Source organism: Cinclus cinclus, chromosome 15 (genome assembly GCF_963662255.1).
Source record: "Cinclus cinclus chromosome 15, bCinCin1.1, whole genome shotgun sequence".
NCBI lineage: Eukaryota > Metazoa > Chordata > Aves > Passeriformes > Cinclidae > Cinclus > Cinclus cinclus.
Window position 1 is genome coordinate 7,511,153 of NC_085060.1, and position 23,652 is coordinate 7,534,804.

A 23,652-nucleotide genomic window follows, 5' to 3' on the forward strand; every position below is an offset into this window, starting at 1 on the left:
TCGACTCGCTTCATTGCTTCTTCCCAGCAGCAGGAAATGGAGATGTCCAGTGGTATTTTCCACTGCTGGTGACCACAGTGAAAGCCCAGAATGCTGCCAATTCCCAGTGGAAATCTGACACCAGCCAGGTGAGTTCCCGCACTGTCAGGAGCTCAGTGGATGCGGTGCCAGGTCCGAAGCCCTGGGGACACGCCCGCTGATTGTAGGGCAGCAGCTCAGGCAGAATGTCCTGCAGCCCAAACTTCCTGCTGCTGCCACACAATGCCCATCATTCTCCCCCTCCTCCTGTCCCAGCACAGCACAAATTCCCCCTCGCGTGATGCTTCCCCAGAGAATGCTCAGATGCCCCGCTCCTGTTTCCACCTGAGTGTCACTGTAGAGCAATAGATCATCTTTCATGCAGTTACATAAGCCCATGGTTCTCACTTCATTATTGTCCCAGTCTGAAAGATAGGTGTCTGCTAGGGAAAAGCAGGGCCCTACCTTGAAATTGAGAAAGTAAAATCCTCTCTCTCTGAATTAGTATAATTTTGAAATTAAGGGGACTCTCAGACAAAGATATAGGGATAGGAATAATGGTTCTTTACTAGTATGTATAACAAGGCAAAGAAAACCACATCTTTCACTGCATCAAAGTTATGAAGACACATGGGTGATTCTTTTGGGCAATAAATGGAAGAATTTAAATTATGCTATGACAACATTGACTTCGTCTGGAGGCATCTGGATGACTGTTAACCAGGTCACTGGCTTCACAAGAAGTAAAGAAAAAGAAAAGCTCATGCCACCTGCTTTTACATGGATATTCTTGGAAGTTAATTTGATTCCACATGTAGGTTCCACAGACTGTTCAGAGATTGAACAAAGACCCCAGCTCTTTATATAGAAAATAGAAGAGTTGATGCAAAACGTGTGCTAAAACATAAATTACTCTGAAAATCAACTAAACAGTATTTTAAAGAGATAAATTGGGGAACCTGACTAAAATTTTATACCAGCTTTCAAAACAAAAGATAATGTCAAACTCTTTTATCAGGCATTCAGCCCACAATTTTAAAATAAGTATTGCACCAACAGTTAATAAGGTCCTACCTCAAAATGCTTCTGCGATAACTAAAGTTAGACTTGGAGGATATAGAATATCCTGGAAACAATTTGTAAGGAAATGCAGATCCACAGCCATTTCTTCCAGGTATTATTAGGCTTTCCAATTATTCCTGTTTTACAGGCAAACTTAGGTATCAGCTGGACAAGAGTCCTGCCGGGGCAAAGCTCTTCCCGAGCTGCGGTGGCTGTAACCAGGAGAGCACCCCCTTCCACCGCGTCCTGAGCAAGTCCCTGGGAGAAAATCCTACAGACCGCAGCTGCAGTGTTGGACTGGCACCCAAGGGGCAGCAGGGACAGCGGGTTAATTAATTCCATGGTTTTCGTCCATCCGCAGTTTGCGATTCCCGAGGCCGGCGGGAGCACAGCGCCCCCTGGCGGACCCGCGATCAGCAAGGCGCCCGCTCCGACCCCGCTCCAATCCCGGTCTAATCCCGCTCCAATCCCGGTCTAATCCCGCTCCGACCCCGCTCCAATCCCGGTCTAATCCCGCTCCAATCCCGGTCTAATCCCGCTCCAATCCCGGTCTAATCCCGCTCCGACCCCGCTCCAATCCCGCTCCGACCCCGCTCCAATCCCGGTCTAATCCCGCTCCGACCCCGCTCCAATCCCACTCCGACCCCGCTCCAATCCCCCTCCGACCCCGCTCCAATCCCGGTCCAGTCCGGCTCCGATCCCGCTCCGATCCCGGTCCAACCTGGTTCTGCTTCCAAAACTGCTCCGCTCCTGCCGCTCCCACTTCAGCTTGAAAGAGTGCTGCTGGGAAACTGTTAGTGCAGGCTCATATTCCATTTCTGTCCCAGAGCAGATCAAGTCCTGTAATTACTGAAATGAGAAGTTTTCTTCTTCCAGCACTAGCTCAGTCTCTGCACCACTGCATCAGTCTAACTCTACACGAATAAGACACGAAACATCTGCAGAAAAATCTCCCCGATGACAGCTGTGATAAGACAAAGGGGGTGGCTTCACACTGATACAGGACAGGGGTAGATTAGATACTGGGAAAAAATTCTTCCCTATGAGGGTGGAAGAGGCTGAGAAGCTGTGTCTGCCCTATCCCTGGAAGTGTTCCAGGCCAGGTTGGATGGGGTTCTGAGCAATCTGGACAAGTGGAAGGTGTCCCTGCCCATGGCAGGAAGATTGGATCAAGATGATCTCTAAGATTCCTTCCAACCCAAACCATTCTATGACAATTCAACGATGATGATGATGTTTTCCACCAGTGACTTGTCTAATCAGAGAAGAATGGGAAAGTTGTTACTAATATCTTGACCTCCAAAATTTTCCATAGTAAAAGCTATTAATAGATCAGTTTTATCTTAGGGGTGTGTTTGTAACAACAAACCAGTAACAGATAAAACTGATAGTAGGTAAAAGGATTTGTGATAGAGGATGAGGAAGGTGTCATAATTTAAGGGAGTTTTTTCTCTTTGTTCCTTCTCAGACACTTTAAATGACTTGATTTCCTGCACACCTGAACTTTGCCCAGAACAAACTACTTCATTGTTGTAAGGCTAAGTGGGTGTGTTATGATGTGAAAAGATATGGAGTATTGTCCTGTTATATCAGAAAAGAAGGTGAGCTGGAAAGTTCCATTGATTTTATGGTAAAGTCAGCAGGAAGGGAGGAAGATGGAGGGAAACTGTGATCAAGGTCCCCTGTGATCAACACACAGCCAAAGTGCTATGATCCCTGTAGCTCACACAGTAGCAGAGAATACAGACCATGGCCCAAGATGTCAGGTCTGGCCCCAACCAAGTCATCTGATAACCCTGGAACCTGCTGTTCCTGCTTTCAACAGGAGGCCTCAGACTGCTGTCAGTGGCAGCACAGATTTTTCTCTTACTGCTCTGCCAACAGGGCATATCATATGCTAAGAACTCCTACACAAATGGCAGAGAGGATTAACCACCAATTAACCACCTCAGCACAAATTAAACCTCTGTTATGGTGACAGGGATCACTCCCCTGCAGAGCCCTTGTGAGGGATGTGCTGCACACGTGGTTGGACAGGATGAGGGATATTCAGGGAACACTCAGCACCCACAGGTGACACCAGCACTTTAAAGTACCATCAGTCAGCTGCATTAATTCTAGGCATCTGCAAGTATCAAACAAGCTCGCAGCATTCTGTTTCCCTGAACCAAAATGGTTTGGTTGTTTCACGTGCCCATGTCCTGTTGGCTTTGGCCATGTCCCTATTGCCAAGGGACAACTGGTTCTGTCACAGCAGGGGCTCTGCAGGACCTCCAGGCGTGGCTGAGGAACAAACACCACTTTTTGACTTTCTGAAGTCATGAAAAAATTTCAAAATATTACTGGGCCAATTAAATGTTCCTCCAATTATCCTTCAGATAGAACAGCAGCTCAAGTCACAAGACCCAGAGAGAAACCAAGGATTTCTTTGAAAGTGTGGTTAAATTCTTGCTGCACAGAAAAATTTGGCTCAAGGAATCCCACCATAGCCATCAACAGTTTTACCATCCACTTCCCTTGAATACCTTTTTTCAGCTTCAAAAAGCTAAACTAACATTTAAATTAATAAAAAACTGCACACTTAAAAAAAAAACCACCACATTCCATACCAGCAATAATTTAATGAAAGCTTAAAAATTCCCCTTTCCATGGTTCCCATGTCTACGAACCACCACAGCTCCCCTCCAGCCCCCTGGTGCCACACACAGCAGCTCATTACCCACGAATGCAAAAATGCACTTTTAATCTGAAATTCAGCAATTTTCATCCCAACTCCCACCCACTGCCAGTGTTTACAGCACAGACTGCTCTTGCACATATTATTAGAAATTGGACACATTCACACCTCAGCAGAACCCACAGACCTCGTTTCCAGTCTGTCTGCATAAATGTAGGAAAAAGGACATTTTACAGCAGCTTTTTCACCTCAGATATTTCCTGGATTGCTGAGAATAACAGACAACAGGAATAATTTCTGGAGTTCCCAAAAGCAAGTCCCAGCTCCCAATGTCTGTGCTAAAATACACCTGACTCTTGCACACCTGTACCCAGGAGGAGTACACGATGAACCTCCAGTGACTGGAAGAGCCCCCTCCCTTTTATTAAAGTATTAAGCAAAATTAAAACCCCACAAAACAACCCACAGAAACAGTGTCAGACATCTCATAGGATGTACAAGGAAACAAAATGCACATTTGCAGACATTTCTTTGCTGTCCCCATGAACAACCAAAGGAACAGTGACACAGAGGCAGGTGAGAGCAGAATTCACATTCTGCTTCAGAGCAGCCAACACCTCTAGTACCATTTACTTCCCTTCCTTCAAGCTGTTTTAACACTTTGGGGCCCAAGCCCCGGTATGGTTTTTCAGACCCAAACAGCCTGTGCAGCAAATTTCCTACACAGGAAATTCCTGTGCTCAATTTCCTGCACAGAACCCTTTGTTTTTATCATACATACACATTCATGGTATTTTCCAGGGAATTTTCCCTTCCCAAAAGCAGAGTGAGAGCCCAGTCTCTGCTACAAATCAGTCTCAGTATTTCTGCAGGACTCTCAGCTTTTTTCCCTGTGGTCACAGGTCTGGAACTTGCAGTGAGCCCACAATCTCCTCATGGATGCAGTGCTGAAGGCACCAAGCTGGAACCCTCTTTCCAGCCACACGAAGGGATGGATACACACAACACATGGACATAGGAAAAAGCAACTCCCTGCCACCAGCTCCAATTCCCTGCAAAGGGACCCAGCTGAGTTTTGACTGAACTCTCCTTTCCTGGGAAAACCCCAGTCCCACAATGCCCTGGGTGTGCATCCCACCACTCTACAAGGGAATGAAAAGGAGTCAGATACATCTCTGTGCTCTCCACAAATCACTGCAGTGAAGTTCTATGGTTTGATAAGGCATTTTTATCTTCAGTGAGAATCCAAGCACAGGCAGGAAATCTGCCAAGTCGTGCAAATTTCAACTCCCAAAAGCTTGAAAATCCAGGGTCTCCTGCTCTCTCCTCAGATGGAACAATCCTTGTCCCGGTGGCCATCGTTTATTTAACACCAGTAGAGAACAGGGCTAAATAAACCACTCAGCAGCTTGACCTCAGTATCTTTCACAAAGAGGGACACACAAATGAGCACTTTTTGCAGCTCTCTGGCTTTATCCCACAACTTGCCTTTTTACAGGATCCCTATATATAAATTATAAAGAGATAAAGCCAAGGATTCACTGCAGCGTCCATGAGAAAGTCCAGTCTGTGTACCAGTCCCCCGGGATGGTGCTCACTGGGGGGTGAAGGTCAGGATCATCCAGCTGATGACGAAGTAGAAGAGGAAGATGGGGTACACGACAAGAGCCTTGCGGTTGGGGGGTTGGCTGTCTGCCAGGAATGCCGTGGATGCTGCAGAGACACAAAACACCTGGAGCAGGAGCACCCTCACAGCCCCCACTGCATGGAGCAAATTGCAGTGAGGATCTGTAATAGTGCAACTGTGTTGAAAAAGAAAGCACTGCCTGAACCAACAGGCTGTAATCACCAAATGAAACTTCCTTTATCATATAGAATGACAAGTCATAGAATCATGAAATCACAGCATGGTTTGGCTTGGAAGGGATATCCAGTTCCACCCCCTGCCACAGGGACATCTTCCACTAGCCCAGGTTGCTCCAAGCCCTGACCAGCCTGGCCATAAATGCTGATTAACACTGTACAATGACAGCCAGACTTAGAGATACAGAGAAGAAAGAAGATACAGGAGAAATAGTGCAAATGCATCTCTACAAAATCAGCATTTTCTAACAGTATTTATAACATAATCATAGAATAAACCACCAAACAGCCTCACAGAGTTCAATACTAAATCATCCTGCTGCCCAAGGCAATTTCCATATGGCCATGGAGATCACCAGGACCAGAGTCAGAGGCTGAACCTCTGAACTATTTCTACAGCCCCTCAGCAGCCCAGGGACACCTTGGACTAGAGCATCCCTTGGTTTTGCCCAAGGGAATGAACAGGGATCAAGCTCCCCAAGCACAGGGCACAGGTGAGGGACTCACCCAAGGTGGACCAGCCGAACATGGCCCCCACCACGATGAGGCGGATGATAAAGCTGACAGTGCCTGCGCCTGCCAGCAGCACCAGCCTGCACACCAGCATGGCCACGGTCAGCGGCATCACGCAGTACCCCAGCACACACAGGCTCTGGAAGAAGGAGCTGCACAGGGAGACACCAACAGGAAAACAGCAGTCAGGCCAGAACTCCATGCATAGAGAGAGTGTGAACTGCCCCGGAACAAACCCGCACTCACATGGTCCCTCCCAGAAGCTTTGAGTTGAGCGTGATGACAACGGCCCCAAACCAGATGATGACAAACACCTCGGCAAACTGGGGCCCTCCATCATCCTTGCTGTCTGCAGAGCCACCCTGCAGCATCCTGGAGTGGGGAACAGGGAGAAACAGCTGCAGTGGGGAACAGACAGATGGAGGCATCAGCACTGATGGAGTTTTCCCAGACTGGAGTAGGTGCCAGAGCAGGAGCCCCAACACTGACCCCTAGTTATGCTGCAGGCACATAGTTTTTCATCCATTTTATATTTTCATGATATCCTAAGTTTTGCACGGGAAAGGAAAATGGTTGTGGCTCAACTGAGGTGATTCCAGTCCATTTGTTTCCCTGTTTTGAGGGCTGTGAAAGCATTCAGAAGGCAATCAAGCCATGGATAATAGGCAGAGATGGAAATTAGAGTACTGAAGTTTTTTTACTTGTCAAAGCAGCAGGGTAGTGTGTGATTGGACAAACCTGCCTCAGAGAAACCTTGGAATAACTACAGGATGCAAGCACCACAGCTGAATCAGGACAGCTTGAGACACCTTCAGCAAAATCATTCCTAAGCCAGAGGACCAGGAAGAGTTCATCCTTAAATCCTAAATTCAGGAACAGGAGGTGCTAATGGGCTTGAAGTATCACAAACACATTTTATCAGAGAACCCAACTAAGCAGTGATTGCACAACACAGAGAGGAATCAGATGAAATTGATCTTAACACACTAATTAGTAATTTTTAACCTCTCATTTCCCTCATGCACCGGGCTACAATTCCCTCAGAATACTCACAGAGCCAGGGAGACACACAGCACCAATGGGCCCCACAGATCCCCTGCAGGGAGAAGAAAAACACATCACAAAAGTCACAGAACCATCTCAGTTCTGCTTTCCTGGGAGTGACAAAGCCTCCTGCCCTACTCCCCAGGTACCATTTTCCACATCTCACTACATTACAATTTTCTTATTCAGCATCTTACATCACAATCTGTAATAAAATTCATTCGAGATGCACCAGTTGCTAAAGCTCCCAGTTCTACTCGTCCTGGCCCACACCACCCTGTCACAGAGCCCTGGTGACACCCCAGCTGTCAGCTCTGCTGCTCAGGATGTTCAGCATTCCTGAATCCCTGTCCCACTGGATTCTGCCTCTCCTCTGGAGGTCAGGAGGGCCCCAGCACTTACAGTCCCTGAGGAGTGCGCTGCTCTTCCTGGGATACATGACATGGACAAACTTCTTCCCAACAGCCTTCAGGTCCCTCATCTGAAACAAAAACACTTTCATCTATCCCTCACAAAAATTACAGCTCCCAGCTAAAGCAATGAGACAGAAGTAAAGGAATATGGATGGCAGATCAGGAGAGGACCCAACACGAGAAATTCTGTAGCACCCTCTTCAACAAACAATGACTGCTTTTCCTACATTCCTTAACAACCACAGCATCACATCCTTCTCTTTAACAACCACAATATTCTATCTTTTAATAACACCAGAATGTAACCAACAATTTGTTTGCTCCTCTAGGAAAGTAAAATAAATGAAAAACACCTTCAGTCAGTGGAGTGTCTCACAAGCTCCCACTGAGGCCTCTGCCCTCACATTGATTTCAGAATCACACAGAAACTTTGGGCCACAGACACTTTTTGACCCACAGGAATCTGTTTTACATGATGAGTTCTACAACAATCCACTCTGAAGTGCAGGTTGAGCAGAGCTGTGCAAAAACAAGGTTTTGTACAACAGCTGCCAAAGACACCAAAAAACCTGATTTTTACCCCAGCCACAGGCTCAGACTCACAATGGTATCCTTGACTGGCTCATCCAGCGTGGAGTAATCCTCATCAGGAGAGTGAGATCCCACAGGGACAGTGATCTCCCCCTCCACTGGAATATCCTGGGATATTGACACATCTGCCAGACCTGGGAACTGAATGGAAACAAACATTTAGAAACAAACACAAACATGCTCGTGTGCACCTCAGAAGGGTTGGGGATGGACAGAGCTGCTAAGAATTCAGGGATACAGTAAATAAAAGGTTCTGCAGCAGGGCCCGGCTGTCACTGCCCGATGTGAGCAGGTCATGGCCTGCAGAGCTGAGCAGGTGTGTGTGAGCCTGTTCCCTGCCACCCCCAGAACCCGCCCTCTGTGCTTTGTTCCGGCAGCAGTAACTGAAAGAAGTAAAAAGCTGTGTTTTAAGGGAGGTGATGCCTGAGGGCTGCACAGCTCCGAGTACTCGCATTGAACAGCCCCGGGGACACGGACACCCCCGGCCCGGACACACACCGAGGCTACTCAGCGATCAGGCTTAGCCGGGCTGATGCCCTTCCCGCCTGCCGGCGAAGAAAGCTCTGGGATGCCCGGAGACAAACAGGGGGCACAGCCCGACAGGTTCTACGGCAAAGACTGGGGCAGGCGGGGTAGGGACGGCACGGCAGAGGCCGGCGGCTCCCCGGCTCTGCGCCTGACCCTGTTCCTTTTGCCTCTTCTTTTCCTGTTGCCTTCCTTGCCCCTGTCCTCGGCCTCTTTGCCCGTCCAAGCCCTTCGGACGACCCGCCGCCCGCGCAGGCCTCCAGACCCCACTCCGCCTTTGCCCGGCACCTCTAACTTTGACCGACAGCGTGGCCCTGCTCAGGGAGAGAGGGAGGCCCGAACATCCGCGACCCGCCCGCAGTCCGGCCTTCCCGGTTTCCCTCCTGACCTCCCCAACCTCCCCCAGGGCCGCCCCGGCCGCACTCACCAGGGTCCCCCCAGCCCCGCTCCCCTCGGCCGCCGCCATCTTTGCCGCCCCGGCGACGTGGAGGCCTCTGACGTCATCACCGCGCTCCGCAGCGTCACGCGTCACCGCCGGCGCGTCCATGGCAACGCGTGCGGGCGGTGCCGCCCCCGCCCCGCCGGCAGGGGGCGCAGTCAGAGCGGCGCGCGGGGCGGCGGTAGCGCCCGGAGCGGAGCGGAGCGCGCCCCGCACCGTGCGGAGCGGAGCGACCCCGGGCGGCTCATCCCGGACTACACCTCCCGGCGGCAGCGGCGCGGCCGGAAGCACGGAGAGAGGGCGGGCGGGGGTCCCTCGGCTGAGGCGCGGCAGCGGGAGCGGGCGGGGAGCGGCGGGCGGGGCCGGGCGGGCGGGGCGGGCCCGCGGGATGCCGGCGGCGCGGGGCGCCCGGGGCGGCGGCGGCGGCGGTAGCAGCGTTCGGTAGGCGCAGCGCGGGGGAGCCGGGCCCGGCCGGGCCGAGCCGTGGCTATGGGGCACCCACCGCTGGAGTTCAGCGACTGCTACCTGGACAGCCCCGACTTCCGAGAGCGCCTCAAGTGCTACGAGCAGGAGCTGGAGCGAACCAACAAGTTCATCAAGGAGGTGATCAAGGACGGCAACGCGCTCATCGCCGCCATCCGCGGTGAGCGGGCCGGGGCGGGGGTCCGGGCAGGGCTCGGCCGGTCACTGGGGTGTGTCCCGTTCCCTAAGCATCGGCTGCAGCCCCGTGCTGGAGCCGCTTGGGGCCCGTGCCCTGCATCGCTCCGGGGAGGGCTGGCGTTCCCCGGGCAGCGGCCGCCACCTCCGGCGTGTCCCTGTCCCTGCAGTGCCACCCGCAGCTCTCTCTACGCCCGATCCCGAGACCCGTTGGGTTGACACCGACGGCGGGACCGGCCGAGCCTTCCCAGCATGTGTGTATGCTGGTTTGGGGACAGTGATCCCTGCTCCGTTCTTCTGCATCCCCCGAGCGCGGGGGGAGCGTGGCGGGTTCATCGCTGGGCATCTCCTGACCTTAGGGAACACCGTGAGCATGAGAGCGACCCCCCAGCGCCCTGCTCTCAGTTCTCCTTTTGTTGTCGGTGTTCTGTCGTTCTTCAGATCACGGTGAGCATTTTTGCCGGTGACATGTCGATTCCAATGTTGACTTTGCGGGAGTCACCTGTTCAGAAGTGCTGACAGATCACCAGAGCACCTGGGCCAGGTTGTGTCACCTGAAACCACCACGTGTTTGACAGTGACCTTCTGACTGCTTAGATTTGTTTTCCCTCCCCGCAGCTGTGGATACACCTTCATATGCACCTTCCCTGTGTCATTTCCTACGCCTTCCTGGACTCCATGATCTTAAAGGTGTTTTCCAATCCAAATGATTTCATGGTTCTCTGCTGTTATCAATGCAGTAGAATCCAGGCCAGGCCAACAGAGCATCCATGGGGGCAGTGGAGGGACACAGACAATCCACGCTGGTCACACATGGTTTTCCTGCCAGCTGGTTGGTTTCAGTTGGTGTTAATAGGTTTAGCTGCTGCCCTTTTGTTCAGAATAATTCAGAGCTTCCTTGTTATCAAGGCCAGGGCTGGAATAGCCCGTGTTTGCCCATCTGGAAGCAGCAGAGACAAAAGCTGGTGTGACTGAAACTGTCGACGTCACAGGGCTGTGAGACCTAACATGGGTACAAAACCCCAAATCTCTGCACAGTCCAGGGCAAAAAACAATACCCCAACAAAATGGAAATCAGAGGGATTAAAACAAATCTGCTTGCTAATGGAAATGCTTTCCTTCATCACTTTGTTCAAAACCATTTCCCTTTTCAGTGTTTGTAATGCACAGGGATGTGAGGGATTTTGCTGGGTCAGCAAGACCCGGCCCAGGGAGACTGGCCAGGGAGGAAGGGCAGAAGCAGAAGAAAGCAGAGCACACCCAGACAGCACTGAGAGCCCCCAGGGCTGAGAATTTCTTTGCTGAAATCCTGTGGGGTGTTTTTGTAGCTGATCCAGCAGGCTGCCAGGGAGGTGCTAGGGGCAATCCTCTCCTGGCTTCCTTCAGTTCCCTGTGTTTAGTTAACAGATAACTTGAAAGAATAGATATATCTCTGAATCCTAGCCATTTGGAGCTGTGGGTGGGAATCTGGGGTACTCACTGGCCGTGGCCTCACCAGGACCAGCTGGCAGTGTCCACGGCTGACAATCCATCTCTGCCCCTTGACAGGGCAGGGTAGAGGTGCCCTCAGCTGCTGGGATGCAAAAGTGGTGGTGATCCCATCAGGAGAGTGAGATCCAGTGAGGATGGAGGGTGAAGTACCTGAAGGGGCCTACAAGAAAGGTGGAGAGGGAATTTGGACAAGGGATGGGGTGACAGGACAATGGGGAATGCCTTCAAACTGAAAGAGAGCAGAGTTAGATGGGATAATGGGGAGAAATTCTTCCCTATTCGGGTGGTGAGGCACTAACAGTGGTTGCCCAGAGAAGCTGTAGCTGCCCCATCCCTGGAAGTGTCCAAGGCCAAGTTACCTGAATGAGGAGGGGGGTTTTAGGGGGCTTTAAACTCCTTTGGACTTTCATGGATTTAGAGAAACTGGTTGCATTCCCTCCACCCAACTGATGTGTCACTAGCTGGAAAAAATTGAATTCCAGGAGTAAAGCTCTTCCTGCAGCCCACCATATCCTGGGAAGGATCATACTGCAGTCACAGCCATACCAGTGCTGCCTTTGAGTGTGGTACTTTCTCTTGTTGACTGACAGCCCCCCAACAGCTAAGTAGTCACATCTACATGGGACACCATAAGGGGACAAAGTATTTGGAATTGCCAAGTGGGGAATTAAACAGATTAAAGTAGAGAATAATATTGTTCATTTGTAACAGTCTTGGGTGTGAAAGCCAATAATAGAAAATAATACTTTGAGTCAGAAATGGAGATTATTTTTGTTGTAAAGTTGGCTGCGTCCCTTGTTTTTCATGCCAGGAGAATGGAGAGTCACTGGCAGTGCCAAATGATGATGCTGGTCACACACGTGGCACTGGCAGTGCTGAGACCACCATGGCCTGTCCCTGGTCAGGAAAGGAGAAGGACTGGGAGGTGTGTCTCTCTTCATGGTGGTGCCCATCCCCTTGTGCTAGCCAGGATCAGGACCTGATGTGGACACTGGGGATTTAGCTCCAACAGCAGCTTGTCCATGCCCAGAGCTCACCATGGCTAGCACTGGTGTGACAGAGGAGCCTCACTCAGGGCACATGCTGTAGGCCACTGGGGTGTCTGAAGTTGTGACTCCATGGCATCACTATGGCCATAAGAATGTCTGCTTTACAGCAGTTTCTTTCTGTGCTTCAGTGTGGGTTTCTTTAATCTCTCATGCTCACTGTGCTCTGCTGTGTGTATGATAATGCAGAACCACCTATTTCCCATGGTCTTTGATCTTCTCTCCCAATTAAATATCAAATGGAGTTGGAGAAATGTCAGACGGAGGCTTTCCTCATTAGTACCTGTGAGTGCTGTGATGGTAAAAGTTGTGCTTTGAAGCTCGAAGAGCTGTGAGTTCTCATGCAAATGTTGTGTATGGGGTTTTACACTTGATTTCTGTCCAGCGTGGAGCTCTGCAGAGTGCCTGGGACTGTGCTGGCAGTTCCCAGCCTCCCCCGCTACTGTGAGCACTTCATTCTGAAGGATAACATGGTAAAGGAATGTGTAGGGACTGGGTGAGCTTTCCCCCACAAATAGGGTTCCTGGGGACCAGGGAAGGTCTCACCATCATCATCATCCCTGCAGGTCCTGCAGCGCTGTGTGTGGGAGCTGGCATGTCCCCTGAGGGAACTCCTGTGTCCCTCATCATGGCAGACCTGTTCTGGGCAGGTTTCTGTGCTGTTGTTGGATGTGATGCCTGGGGCTTTCATGCTGTGGAGTGTGGGAAGCAGCGTGGCTTTGGATCAGGTTATTTTAATGGGATTGAAGCCACCCAGAGTGGCCTGTCTGCCCAGTTCCCCAAAACCCCATGTCCTGGTTCATGGGAAGGGTGTGGGGACAGTGGCTGGAATCTGTTCCTGCAGTACAGACAGATCCTGTGTCCAAGCAACCCTAAAGCTCCTCTGGAAAATGGGTAAGAAGGAGTCAGTCCCATACCAGGAGAGGCTGCAGCTGTCCAGCCAAGCATCAGCTTTGCTGGGAGGCACAGCTGGGCATTGAGGTGCTGCAGTGACAGTGTCCTGTCCCACAAAGACAGCTTAGCCATGCTCCAGTATGGAGCAGGGGGGAAATGACTTGCCAGAAAATACATCACTCTCTTCCAGCAATAATGTGATTTCTTGTACTTGTTGGCTCCTTGCTGGTCTTCCTCATCCTTGCTGAGGATTTCAGGCAGTAAGGGCACCAGTTACTGCTGGTAACTTGTAAAATTGTCTCCTGACTTCCCAGCTCTAACTGTCTCAAAAGACATAACACCCATATCCAGACCCCAGCTCTCCCTGGGAGCATCCTCAGCACAGGTGGGCACAGAGGGTCTCTGCAGCCAACAGCTGCTGATGGAGCAGCTCCTGCTCCTGGGCTGCAAGCTCTGAGCACGGGACTAGGGCCTCATTTAGTGCAAATCTAAACCAGACATGCTTTAACCAGAGAACACAATAGCTGAAAAAGAACAAAAACCCACCCCAAAGCCAACTCACCCCCAATGTCAGAGCCATATCCTCAGTGCAGGCAGGAGAGACAAGGAGCCGGCACAGCATCTACCAGATCCAGCTGCGAGGCAGATCCCACCCCCTGTTCCAGGCCTCTGGGATGTGTTTGCTGGGTTTTGCTCCCCCTAGAGCAGCTCTCTGGCTGGGCAAGTTGTTGCTGTTGGGTTTGCTTTGCCGGTGGCTGAGTCGCCAAGCTGGGCACAGGATGGTTTGGCTGTGCCATGATGGCCCCAGGCCCGGCTCTGTGTCCCTCACTCCCTCCCTGCTGCAGTCCTGAGCTCCCCAGCCTCCCCCCTGGGAACTTCTGCTGGTTATCGCTGCTCCATCCATGCCCAGGTGTGCCCAGGGCTTGGTTTCTTTTAGGAAGCCCAGGGCAGGAATGTGGGCAGGGGTGACTGGCAACAGCACAAAGCCAGCCCTGTCCCTGCCAGCTCAGGGGTTGGTGGGAGGTCTGTGGAGCAGCCTTGGTCCAGCTTAAACAACCAGCGTTCACTATTTTGTGATGGCTTTTTCCAGCCCAGATACCCTTCCCAAGGACTCGCCTGCGTACAGCGGCACAAGGGGACAAGAGGTGAAGTAATTTTCATGTGTGTAAGGATATTTTTTTCTTGTTCTCCACATGAGGCATGAAGAGAGCTTTTCATCCATCTTCTACTGCCTTTTCTGGCTCCTTCCCTGGGAGGATGTGGGTGTTATCCATGTTCTGTGTGTCTCACAGCCCACAGCTCCCAGCAGCACTGCTGCTGACCTAAGAGTTTCCTCTTGAGTCACTGTATGAAGACTCAGCTTTTCTGGCTTTTTTCTCGAGGTATTGTTGGAATATTTTATTTCCTAATGCTGTTGGTGGCACACTGGTAACTACAGATGTGGCTTCCCATGCTTGCCCCCAGGCTTTTCACAGGTGGCTTCTGTCCTGCTGGGTGCCAGCCTGGCTCTGTGGAATGACAGTGATGTGCCTGCTCTGTTCTGCCATGCATAGCCAGACACCTGTGGCACATCCTGGCCATGCTGAATCCTCCTGCCCATACAACGTGGCTCTGGCACTGATCCCTGGCTGCCCAGCCATGGATCTGGCCTGCAGTGCCAGATTGGGCCATTCTCCAGGGACAGAGGGGCAGGTACTGCTGTGGTGTCCAGAGCACTGCTGTGTAGCATTGTCTGGCAGGAACACAGATGTCTGGAGAACTGTGGGTTCATAGAAAACAATCAGCACCATTTACAGGTACTGAGCACCAAAATGCATGAGCTTTGGAACTGCTGGAGAAGCTCAGGAGGCAGCAGCTAATTTTCCTTACTCAGCATTAAACGTAAAAATTCTGTCTGAGGCTCTGACACCTGTGAATTAGAAAGCTTTTGGAACCTTGTTATTTTTGTTCTGGGGATGGTGGGTTGTCCCCATTGGCCTGTTTTGTGTCTCACAGCCTCCTCAGTGCCGCTGGCTGAGCCGCTCCACTGGGAGCGGCGATTCCAGGCTGTGCTGGCTGTTTTCTCCTGGAACACATTCAAACATTGCCCCTTGCCCCATGTCCTTTCTTGTCACCAAATTCTCCATGCAGGTGAACGTCTGGTCATGAGTTGTTCAAGTAATGATAAGAGCACTAGAATAGCCTGAGATAATGTCTAAATATAAGTACAGCCCAAAAGTTAGTTGCTGTCTCAGTCTGTTCTCTCTCCTTTTTATACTGTTCCTCCAGCCAAACCTGCTTTTTTGGGAATGTTTTAAACGAAACAGATTTATTAATGTTACTAAACCTTGTAAATGTGAGAATGGAGAACAAGGGACACAATCTGTTCCTGTTCCATCACAGGATGAACTGATGACTTGCAGAGCAGCTGGGGACCCTTTGCGGTGGAAGCACAGCGCCAGACCCCCAAATCCTTGCAAAGGTGTCCGGAGTGGGGGTAGCTCTTAGCAAAGCCCCCTAAGTGTGCTCCGCAGGTCAGGCTGCCCCAGTGCCGGTCCGGTTGAGGGTTCCCAGGAGTCTCCCGGGAGGTGCCAGCTGGTGCAGGACACGCCACCTCCACGCTGGCATCGTCCCCCAGCCTGGACCAGGAGGGATGCGCGTTCCTCCCCGCACCGAACCGCTTCGAACCGCTGGTAGAGCCGGCGGCGATCCCTCCCTGGCGTGCTGTGTGACTCAGCTGGCCCCTGCCCAGCCCCGCTGCGCCCTTATCGAAGGAAACTCTGAAATCATCCGTGCTTGGAGCGAGCGCGGCTCCCTCGCCCGTCGGAACCTGCCCTGCCTGCGAAGGGGGAAGATGCATGGGAGGGCTCCGCAGATCATGAGATGTCTCTGTGGGGATTGCTCGTGCTCTAACCCGGATAAGAGTCCGTTGTTTTCATGTTTGTTTTCCCCGTGTCCGTCCTGCCTGTGCAGCGGGGAGCCGCGGATCTTGGAGCACGCCCTCTCCTGCTGCTCACGCCAGAGCATCGTGCCAAAATCTTGCTCGGCTGCTCTCGGAGCTGGGGGTTCTGCTGGCCTGGAGCACTGCAGGCAGCTCTGCAGGCATTTCTGCAGCTCTGCCCCCCTCTCCTGATACCCCTGGGAAAGCGGCTGCTGCCCCTCCCTGACAGCTCACTCCTCCCACGGGACGGGAAAATCCATTTGTTTTCCACGGCTCAGCTTTGTGTGGTTTAATTTTTCTAAGAGTCTCTCCTTTATTCCCCAGCCCGAGGACTTGTCCCCAGGCTGGTATTCTGAAGGCAGTGACTGGCTTCTGTGGGACAGTGATGTAAACAGGTGTATAAATAGGTGCAGCAGCCAGAGCCACCTGCCAGGCTCAGCCTGCTTCCAGCTGGCCAACTGCTTGGCTTCCAGCCCCAGAGTGCCACAGCTCAGCTGGCACTGCCATCCCCATGACTCACCTGGCCATCTCTGCTGCAGGGGCAGGCATCCAGCAGCCTCTGTGTTGGGAGTTCTCAGGAAAGCTGCTGGGTGCTGCCATCCTTGGAGCCTCCCACGTGGGGTTTGGGAGCTGCTGGCTGCCCAGCACAGGAACTGGCCACCACTTGCAGCAGCAGCTGGAGCTGGGCACTGTACCCCAGATGTGGCTCTCCCTCCTGTTCCCAGGTTCACTGTGCTGCAGGGCAGTGATGAGCAATTCCCTGGTGTGCTGACAGTCGGATTGGGACACCAGGTAGACTGGAATTCCTGCAGGTGTGGCCCATGGTTGGGCTTGGTCTGTGGTGAACCAAAGAGCTGTGATGGCGTTTCCTCCTTTGTGACTCTTCTCTGCCTCTGCGACCCCGGGAGTATTTGTTTAAAAAACAGTTGCATTATTTCTTACTGCACATTTCACCACTCATTTTGCCGATTTCTAAGCCCGCTCATCTTTTCTTAACTTCCATTTCAGTTGGCCACGTGTTCTGGGCTGGCTGCCCTGTGTCTCTTTCCAGTTTTGCTGAAGCAACTCCTCCAGCTTTGCAGGGTTGCAAGATTGATTTGAAAGGCCAACAAAATGCTAAATGGGAAAAAACTATTCTCTGAGAAATTCAGGCTTCCAAAGTGCAGTTTTGCCCATGGCTCATCCTGAGGAGCACTAAGGAAAGTGCTAATGCCAGCAGGAGTTTTGCTGCTGTGGGGAGGGTGGGGATTCCCTGGCTAAGCTGGGCCAGGCAGGAGGCTGTTCTGCAGCATCCTGTGCTGCCCTTGTGTTTCACAACCAAAAATCATTAAAAAAATATTCATCTGACAGACTGTCCCTTATAAAAATATTAAACACAAAGCCCAAAGTGCTGCTCTCTAGGAAACCAGTACAAGCCAGTTTCACTGGGAGAATGGTGTGTTCCATGTCTTTGCCTTGAAATGTGGCTCTGCTGCATGATTCTCTTTCTCATCAATGGATCTGCGGAGGTCTTGGAAAGAAGATGCTGGATAACTTAATCCAAGAGAGGGTGAGAGTGCATCCTTCTCCCAGAAGGATGCATCCCACATCACTCACTCCCAGTTTTCTCCAAAACAGGCCAATATACCCCAAAACTTTGTTGTCCTTCCAGTCTTGCTTGGTCTTTTCGTGTTTTGGTTGGGGTTTTGGGCTGATATGTTACCAAACTTCCAAGCTGCTTGTGAGGAGACTCATGATCTCCTTGTGCTCCAGGCATCCAGGAAAGCTCCTCTGTGTGTTTTACTGCCTTGAGCTTTGAGGTGCAGCTTCGTAACCTTTGGCAGTTCTTCTGGAGCATGGCAGGTTCAGCAGAGCCGGTTTCCTTCAGGCAATGAGGGAGATAAAACAGGCATGAGAATTTTATGATAAGTGTGAACCATTCCTCTCTTGGGTTTTTAATTTAACAGTAAATAAGAAGCCCGTCAAGCTCGTTTGGACACTTTCCACAAGGCTGGCTGAGCAAGGAGAAGAATTAATGAGAATAAAAGATTGAGTTTAGGACAGGAAATAGAAACTGTGGAGGGTGGGGGGAGAGTGGGAGGGGGACATGTGAGTGGAGGTGATGGTCCAGAGGGCAGGTAACCAGCTTGCAGAGCAAAAGGTCACTGGTTAGGGAGAGGCACTTAGAAATGTCTTTTTACTGGGAGCACAGCCCTGCTCTTGTGCCTGGAGCCTGGGCTGGACTGGCTGTGAGAGGGAAGCAGCAGCTTATGAACAACTCAATGAAGGGCTGATTAGGAGAGGTAAATGTGTGAGAGAGTGTGAGACATCCAGTAAATTCCTTTACAAGAGATTTGTAAAGCACAGCTAAATATAGCAAGTTATTTTTAGCAGTTCACACTAGCCTCTTACTCCTGGCAAGTGGAAAACCCGTGTCAGTGTGGGAAAAATGGCCTTTGTCCAATGTGTCAGGATTTCTGAGTCCCCACAGAGCCTTCAGGGGCACTTGCGGACGGCTTGCCCTGGGTCAATGCCAGACACTGCCTGTCCTGGGCTGCTCTGTAATTCCCTTGTGGTGAGCATCTCTCCTCTGTGCAGCATCAGGAGGGCTGGATTCCTTGCAGGATCCTGTGTGGATTTGGGACTACCTAGAAGGCTGACCAGAAGGTTATTTTTTTATCCTCATCTGAGAAAATCAACCTGTTTCTGTGTTTGACCAGCTGTATTTGGGAGTGTTCCATGAGTCAGGGCTTGTTACTCCTGACCCTGATGGCACATCTGGGCTCAGAGGGGGAAGCTCATGGCTTTCCAGGCTGAGGTATTTTTGTGTGACAGAGACTGGGGACTTCATGCAGGTAGTACACACAGTTCAAATCCAACAGCTCAGAGCAGAGTCTGGCCACTTACTTTGTGTGTTGGCTCCTAAAACTCTGCTTCAAGGACAGAGAATTCCCAGGAAGCAGTGGGTTGGGCACTGTGTCCAGAACCTTGTCCCCAGGGTGGTGATGGTGATCAGCTCCATCTCCTTAGTGATGCAACTCCCTGAGGAATTCTTTGGCGGGAGTTGGTTACAATGGGCACATTATTTTTCCCCTCAGGAATCACAGCCGTCTCTCTGCATGCTGGGAAAAGTGGCATTTCTCATGCTGTACATATGCACAACTCTTCACCAGGGAGAAAATCATCCATAGGGACCACTGGTAGGAAATGTAGGTGTGTCCTCAGCTGTTGTGTGTCAGAGTCTTGCACAATTTCCCTGATAAAAATGGATTTCGAGGGTTCAGATCCTAACCTGAACATTTCTGTGTCTTAAAATGCTCTTGTTTAAGGGCAGAGGGAACTTTTATTTTCTTTGGTTTGCTTATTTGAAAGTGTGTGGCCAGCTTTGATAGCTCTGTTTTCAAGCTGGAGAAGAAGAAAGCAAAATACAAAGATGGAGCTCCTGCTTAGCTTTGCTCTGGTTATTTGCACTGTCACAGTCAAACCTGGGCTGTGTTTTCCCTATGGATTCCTTATGGTTTTTATTCATGGGTTGCTGAAGCTGTGACTGAGGTGCTCTGGCACTGCAATCTGTGGGTCAGGCGGATGCAGAACCTCAGGAATTGCTTTTTCCCCCATGGAAATCTCTGCTGGCTGCTCTTCCCCGAGCTGCCCATGTGTAGGTGCAGGCAGGGAGACCAGTGAAAGTCACTTCCCACCTTCCAGTGTGGGCTAGGACATCCCATCCCTTCCCAGGAACAGGACAGGGATACTGCAGCCCCGTCACTGCTCAGCTGTTCATGCCTTCAGCTGGATCAGATTAAACTCAGGACTGCCTTTGCACTGGAGGTGTCACTGGCCAGTGATTGCAAAGATGATGAGGTAGGGGGGCAGTATTTTTATTTTGTTTTTTCCTCCTTGATTTGCAGTGTGATGATGGCCTGGGAGCTGTATGTGATGGAGATTAGCCAAAGAGCTGCTGAGCTCACTGCTTGCTCTTCCCCTTAGCTTCTGAAGAAGCAGCAATTCCCACCTGGCTGTTTCCTAGGAAGGAGCAGAATGGTGCTGTGTATGCCAGCTGCTGCACAGCCACCGAGTGTCTCATAAACAAAGGCTATTTGGGTGTGGATAATGGGCGTGAGGGTGCTGTGCTGGGGTGATGTGTACCCTCTACACCTACTCTCATGCACAATTGGAGATGTTGGTTTTCAAAGTGTTTATTTCTAAAAGTCAGCCTGTTCTTTGCAACTGTGTCACACCCAATGTCCCATTGCGTCCCTGTGGTGTTAAATGAGACAGCCCAGGCAGGGCCCTCCTGTCCTGGCTCAGAGGTCCTGCTGGTCCCCATAGCTGTCACCACTTGGTTGTCACAGCCACTTCTATTTCTTTGTGCTCAGGGACATGGTTTCCTCTTTTGGGAACAGAGGACCAGTGCAGTCACACAGACTGGGTTGCAATTAGTAAAGCTAATTAAGGATGTGCACCTGTGACACCTTGAGCATTGCAGACCCTCAGGCAGCACTGCTGTGCCCCATTCTCTGGTCGTGTCTGTTTCCCTGTGGATCTCTCCTGTGGTGATGGTTTCTTTCTGGTTTAAATTCTAAGCACTGAAGGAAAAAGCAGTAGCACAGCCTGGTTTGGGGCTCTGGTTGTGTTTGTATTCTGTCAAAAACCTGTGGCTTTTACAGCAGTAGCAGCACTTTTTTGTTTGTGTTTTTTGGTTACCTGTGGTTGCTGTCAAAGGTTGACATGACAATCATAGGTCCTTACTGAGCAAGCTGTGAAGCACATCCCTCCTGAGCTGCTGGTTCTGGAGGTGTGTTTATCCACACATAAATACAGCCCCGAGTTCTCTGTGCCTCCTGAGGCTGGCACTGGTGCTCCCTGCTCCTGGTGCTCCTGCAGCCCGGCTGGAACCACTCTGTGCGGGGATGTAACTTCATTTTGACTAGAGGAGTAAATTATTGTAACCACAAATGGTGAAACTTGGCATTGCTTCCTGATGCTGGAAGGGAGAGGAGTCCTTGAGGATTCTTGATCAAATTCATTTTGGTGTGTTTCCATGGAAACAGGCTGAGCTGGCAGGGTCTTTGGGGTACTGCTGAGCCTTGGTGTGCTGTTCACAGGGATATTCCATCTTGGAGCATGACATTGTTCCTTGATCCTTGGATCCTGGTGCTGGGGGAGCAGGACAGGCCCTGCAGCCTCCTTTCCCTGCTGGCAGGCTCTGGGGGTGCAGAGCAGGAGCCTTTGGCACCTGAGAGTTTGTACTGGGGGGAAAACATTTCTGACAGAACAAGGGAGAATATGGACATACCTCTCCCAGCATGGGATGCAGCCCTGTTTTTCCACACAGCAAATCTCTTCCTGCTGGCTCCTTCCTGTGGTCAAGCCTCTTTCCTGTGGCCATGGCTTATCCCTTTCTCCCCAGCCCTGCTGCCCTGCCCCATCGCTGGTGTCACCACACTGCCAGGCAGGTGTCATCGAGGGAAGTGGCAACATCCCACTGAGTGTCTGTGAGCACTGACACCAATTCTCTGTGCTGGGCCCTGCAGGGACACAGCCCCCGAGTGGGGACATCCTCTGTTCCCATGGTTCCAGCAGTCAGTCAGCCCATGCTGTGTCCCAGTCACACCCCAGAACTGTCCCATGGTGCCAGCAGTCAGTCAGCCCGTGCTGTGTCCCAGTCACACCCCAGAGCTGTGGCAGTGCCACAGCAGTCGTGATGCTGTCCTGTGCATGCACACAGGAGCTCTGTCAGGAGCCGATGTTCAGCCAAGGCTTGCTACGTGTGGGAGTCGAGTTGTGTTGGTCTGGAGAAGCCTGATTTCCATTAAGAGCTCCTCCAGAGCCTGCCAGACACGTATGGTACGGGCTCACACCCCCTCTCCCTCTCTCCCTCCTTCTCCTCTGGGCTGACAGGGACACACGGCACATGGAGACCCTCTGTCCCTGCTAGGTACTACCACTGTGTGTGCTGCCTTGCTCCTGGCTCATGGGTACACTGGAGCCATGGTGCCTTGTCATCTGCCCCCAGCCAGCACTCATGGAGGGGACAGATGGACAGACAGAGAGACGGATGCTGGCTGGGGGTGCTGCTGCTTTCAGAGGGGCTCAAGGATACACACTGGGCTGGGAGGATTGTTTGGAGGGAGGGACTGAAAATCACCTTTGACCAGCAGAAGTGGAGGGGCTGGATGAGGCCACAGCAGCATCAGGGGTGATGTTGGGGATTTGCAGGGGGATGAACAAAGATTCCCCTGAACAAGGGCTGAATGAGCCTCCGGCCTGGCCCGAGTGAGCACTGGGGGACTGAGGGGGAATTATTTGCTGAGGTTTTCCATCAAGTCAATGACGTTCTGTGCGAGAGTTCACCATTTACATGCTCCAGCCCCTGGCAGCTGGGGCTAAATAATGACATTCAGGCCTGAATCTGCCCATTCAGGAGCAAAAGTTTGACCCATGGAAGGGAGCTGCTGAACGAGGCTTTTGAGGGAGAAGCAGGGGCTGTACTCTGAGCCAGTACTTGAGACCCCACAGTGCCCCTACCCCTTCCTGCCCAGGGACCTAGGGCAGGATCAGGAGCTCCTGACCTGGGGACAGGGAAAGGAGGGCAATCTGGGGACCTGCTGGTATCCCACACAGGCCACATGATTTATTTTCCCCAACATTTATATCAATGTTGTCCAATTTTTCTCTCCCCTTTACAGCAGCATTTCAGAACATCCCATGATTACCACCACAGCTCTAAGTTTTATTTTCAAATAAAAAAAACCCATCCGTGTACACCCAGTTCCTATATATAAGAATCATGGTGCTGGTTTCGCAAAGCAGTGGTGGGAGCTGGTTGTTGTCTGTACCATCACATCTTCCTCATTTTTAATTTCATTAATTTCTGAAAGTGCCATCTCTGTGCATGACAAAGGAGTCCAGCCTGGGACTGTGCCTATAGCTGGAGTCCCAGATTAGGGAAAGTAGTAATGTAAATCAGAGTCTAACATTATTCCTTTGCTTTTCTTTTTGTTGCCTACATCCTACTCTCTGTGATCAGGCAAGTGCAGCCTCCTTCTGTTTGTATCTCAGGAATTGTAGCTTTGTGTGGGATGATGTGGTCAATCTGCCCCTGCTGGCCCTGGGTTAGGCACTGTTGTGGTGTCACTGTCATGTCCCAGGGCCCCTCTGCCAGTGCCAGGAGACCCCATCCAGCCACATCCTGCAGCCACACAGGGTGCAAAGACACAAAGCATCCTTTGGGCCAGAAACTTCTCTGGAAGGTCCAAAAATAGTTTGGACTGAGCCACAGAAAACATCAGGCAATTTCTCTGCTTCCAGCCCAGACTATTCCTCACCAGCAGGAGCAGCAGGTCCCAGGGCCATCTGTGGGTGCCCAGGCAAGCCCAGCTGGGCCCCCTGGCTCAGCTCTGTGCTCTGTGGCACTGTCCTTCCCTCAGGGCCTGTCTGTGTGCATGTCCCCACAGAGAGATGGTTATTTTTAGTCCTGCCTTTTTCCTCACATTTATTTTCTGACTCCACAGATTTTT

The 23,652-nt window shown here is 51.4% G+C and overlaps 2 protein-coding genes across 4 annotated transcripts in view; one reads left to right on the top strand and one right to left on the bottom strand.

Annotated features, from left to right (window-relative positions):
* Positions 1-3,693: 3,693 nt before the first annotated feature.
* Positions 3,694-9,217, bottom strand: YIPF6 (Yip1 domain family member 6). Its single transcript, XM_062502713.1, has 7 exons — positions 9,134-9,217; positions 8,194-8,322; positions 7,580-7,658; positions 7,187-7,229; positions 6,380-6,505; positions 6,128-6,285; positions 3,694-5,470 (listed from the first exon to the last, which is right to left on the bottom strand). Exons 1-7 carry the CDS (start codon positions 9,170-9,172, stop codon positions 5,352-5,354), a joined length of 693 nt encoding a protein of 230 aa, XP_062358697.1. The 5' UTR covers positions 9,173-9,217; the 3' UTR covers positions 3,694-5,351.
* Positions 9,218-9,634: 417 nt separating this feature from the next.
* Positions 9,635-23,652, top strand: part of OPHN1 (oligophrenin 1) — a 50,265-nt gene continuing 36,247 nt past the window's right edge. For all 3 annotated transcript variants that reach the window (XM_062502866.1, XM_062502867.1, XM_062502868.1), the window contains exon 1: positions 9,635-9,788. In XM_062502866.1, the coding sequence (XP_062358850.1) occupies positions 9,635-9,788 (154 nt within the window). The remainder of the gene's footprint in view (positions 9,789-23,652) is intronic.

Excerpts from the sequence above, each read along its gene's own strand:
- YIPF6 (XM_062502713.1), bottom strand. The coding sequence starts at position 9,172 with ATGGCGGCGGCCGAGGGGAGCGGGGCTGGGGGGACCCTG. Across the intron at positions 7,659-8,193 it reads AGCCAGTCAAGGATACCATT|ATGAGGGACCTGAAGGCTGT; the intron begins GTGAGTCTGAGC and ends TTTTTGTTTCAG. Across the intron at positions 6,286-6,379 it reads AAGCTTCTGGGAGGGACCAT|CTCCTTCTTCCAGAGCCTGT; the intron begins GTGAGTGCGGGT and ends CTCCCTGTGCAG.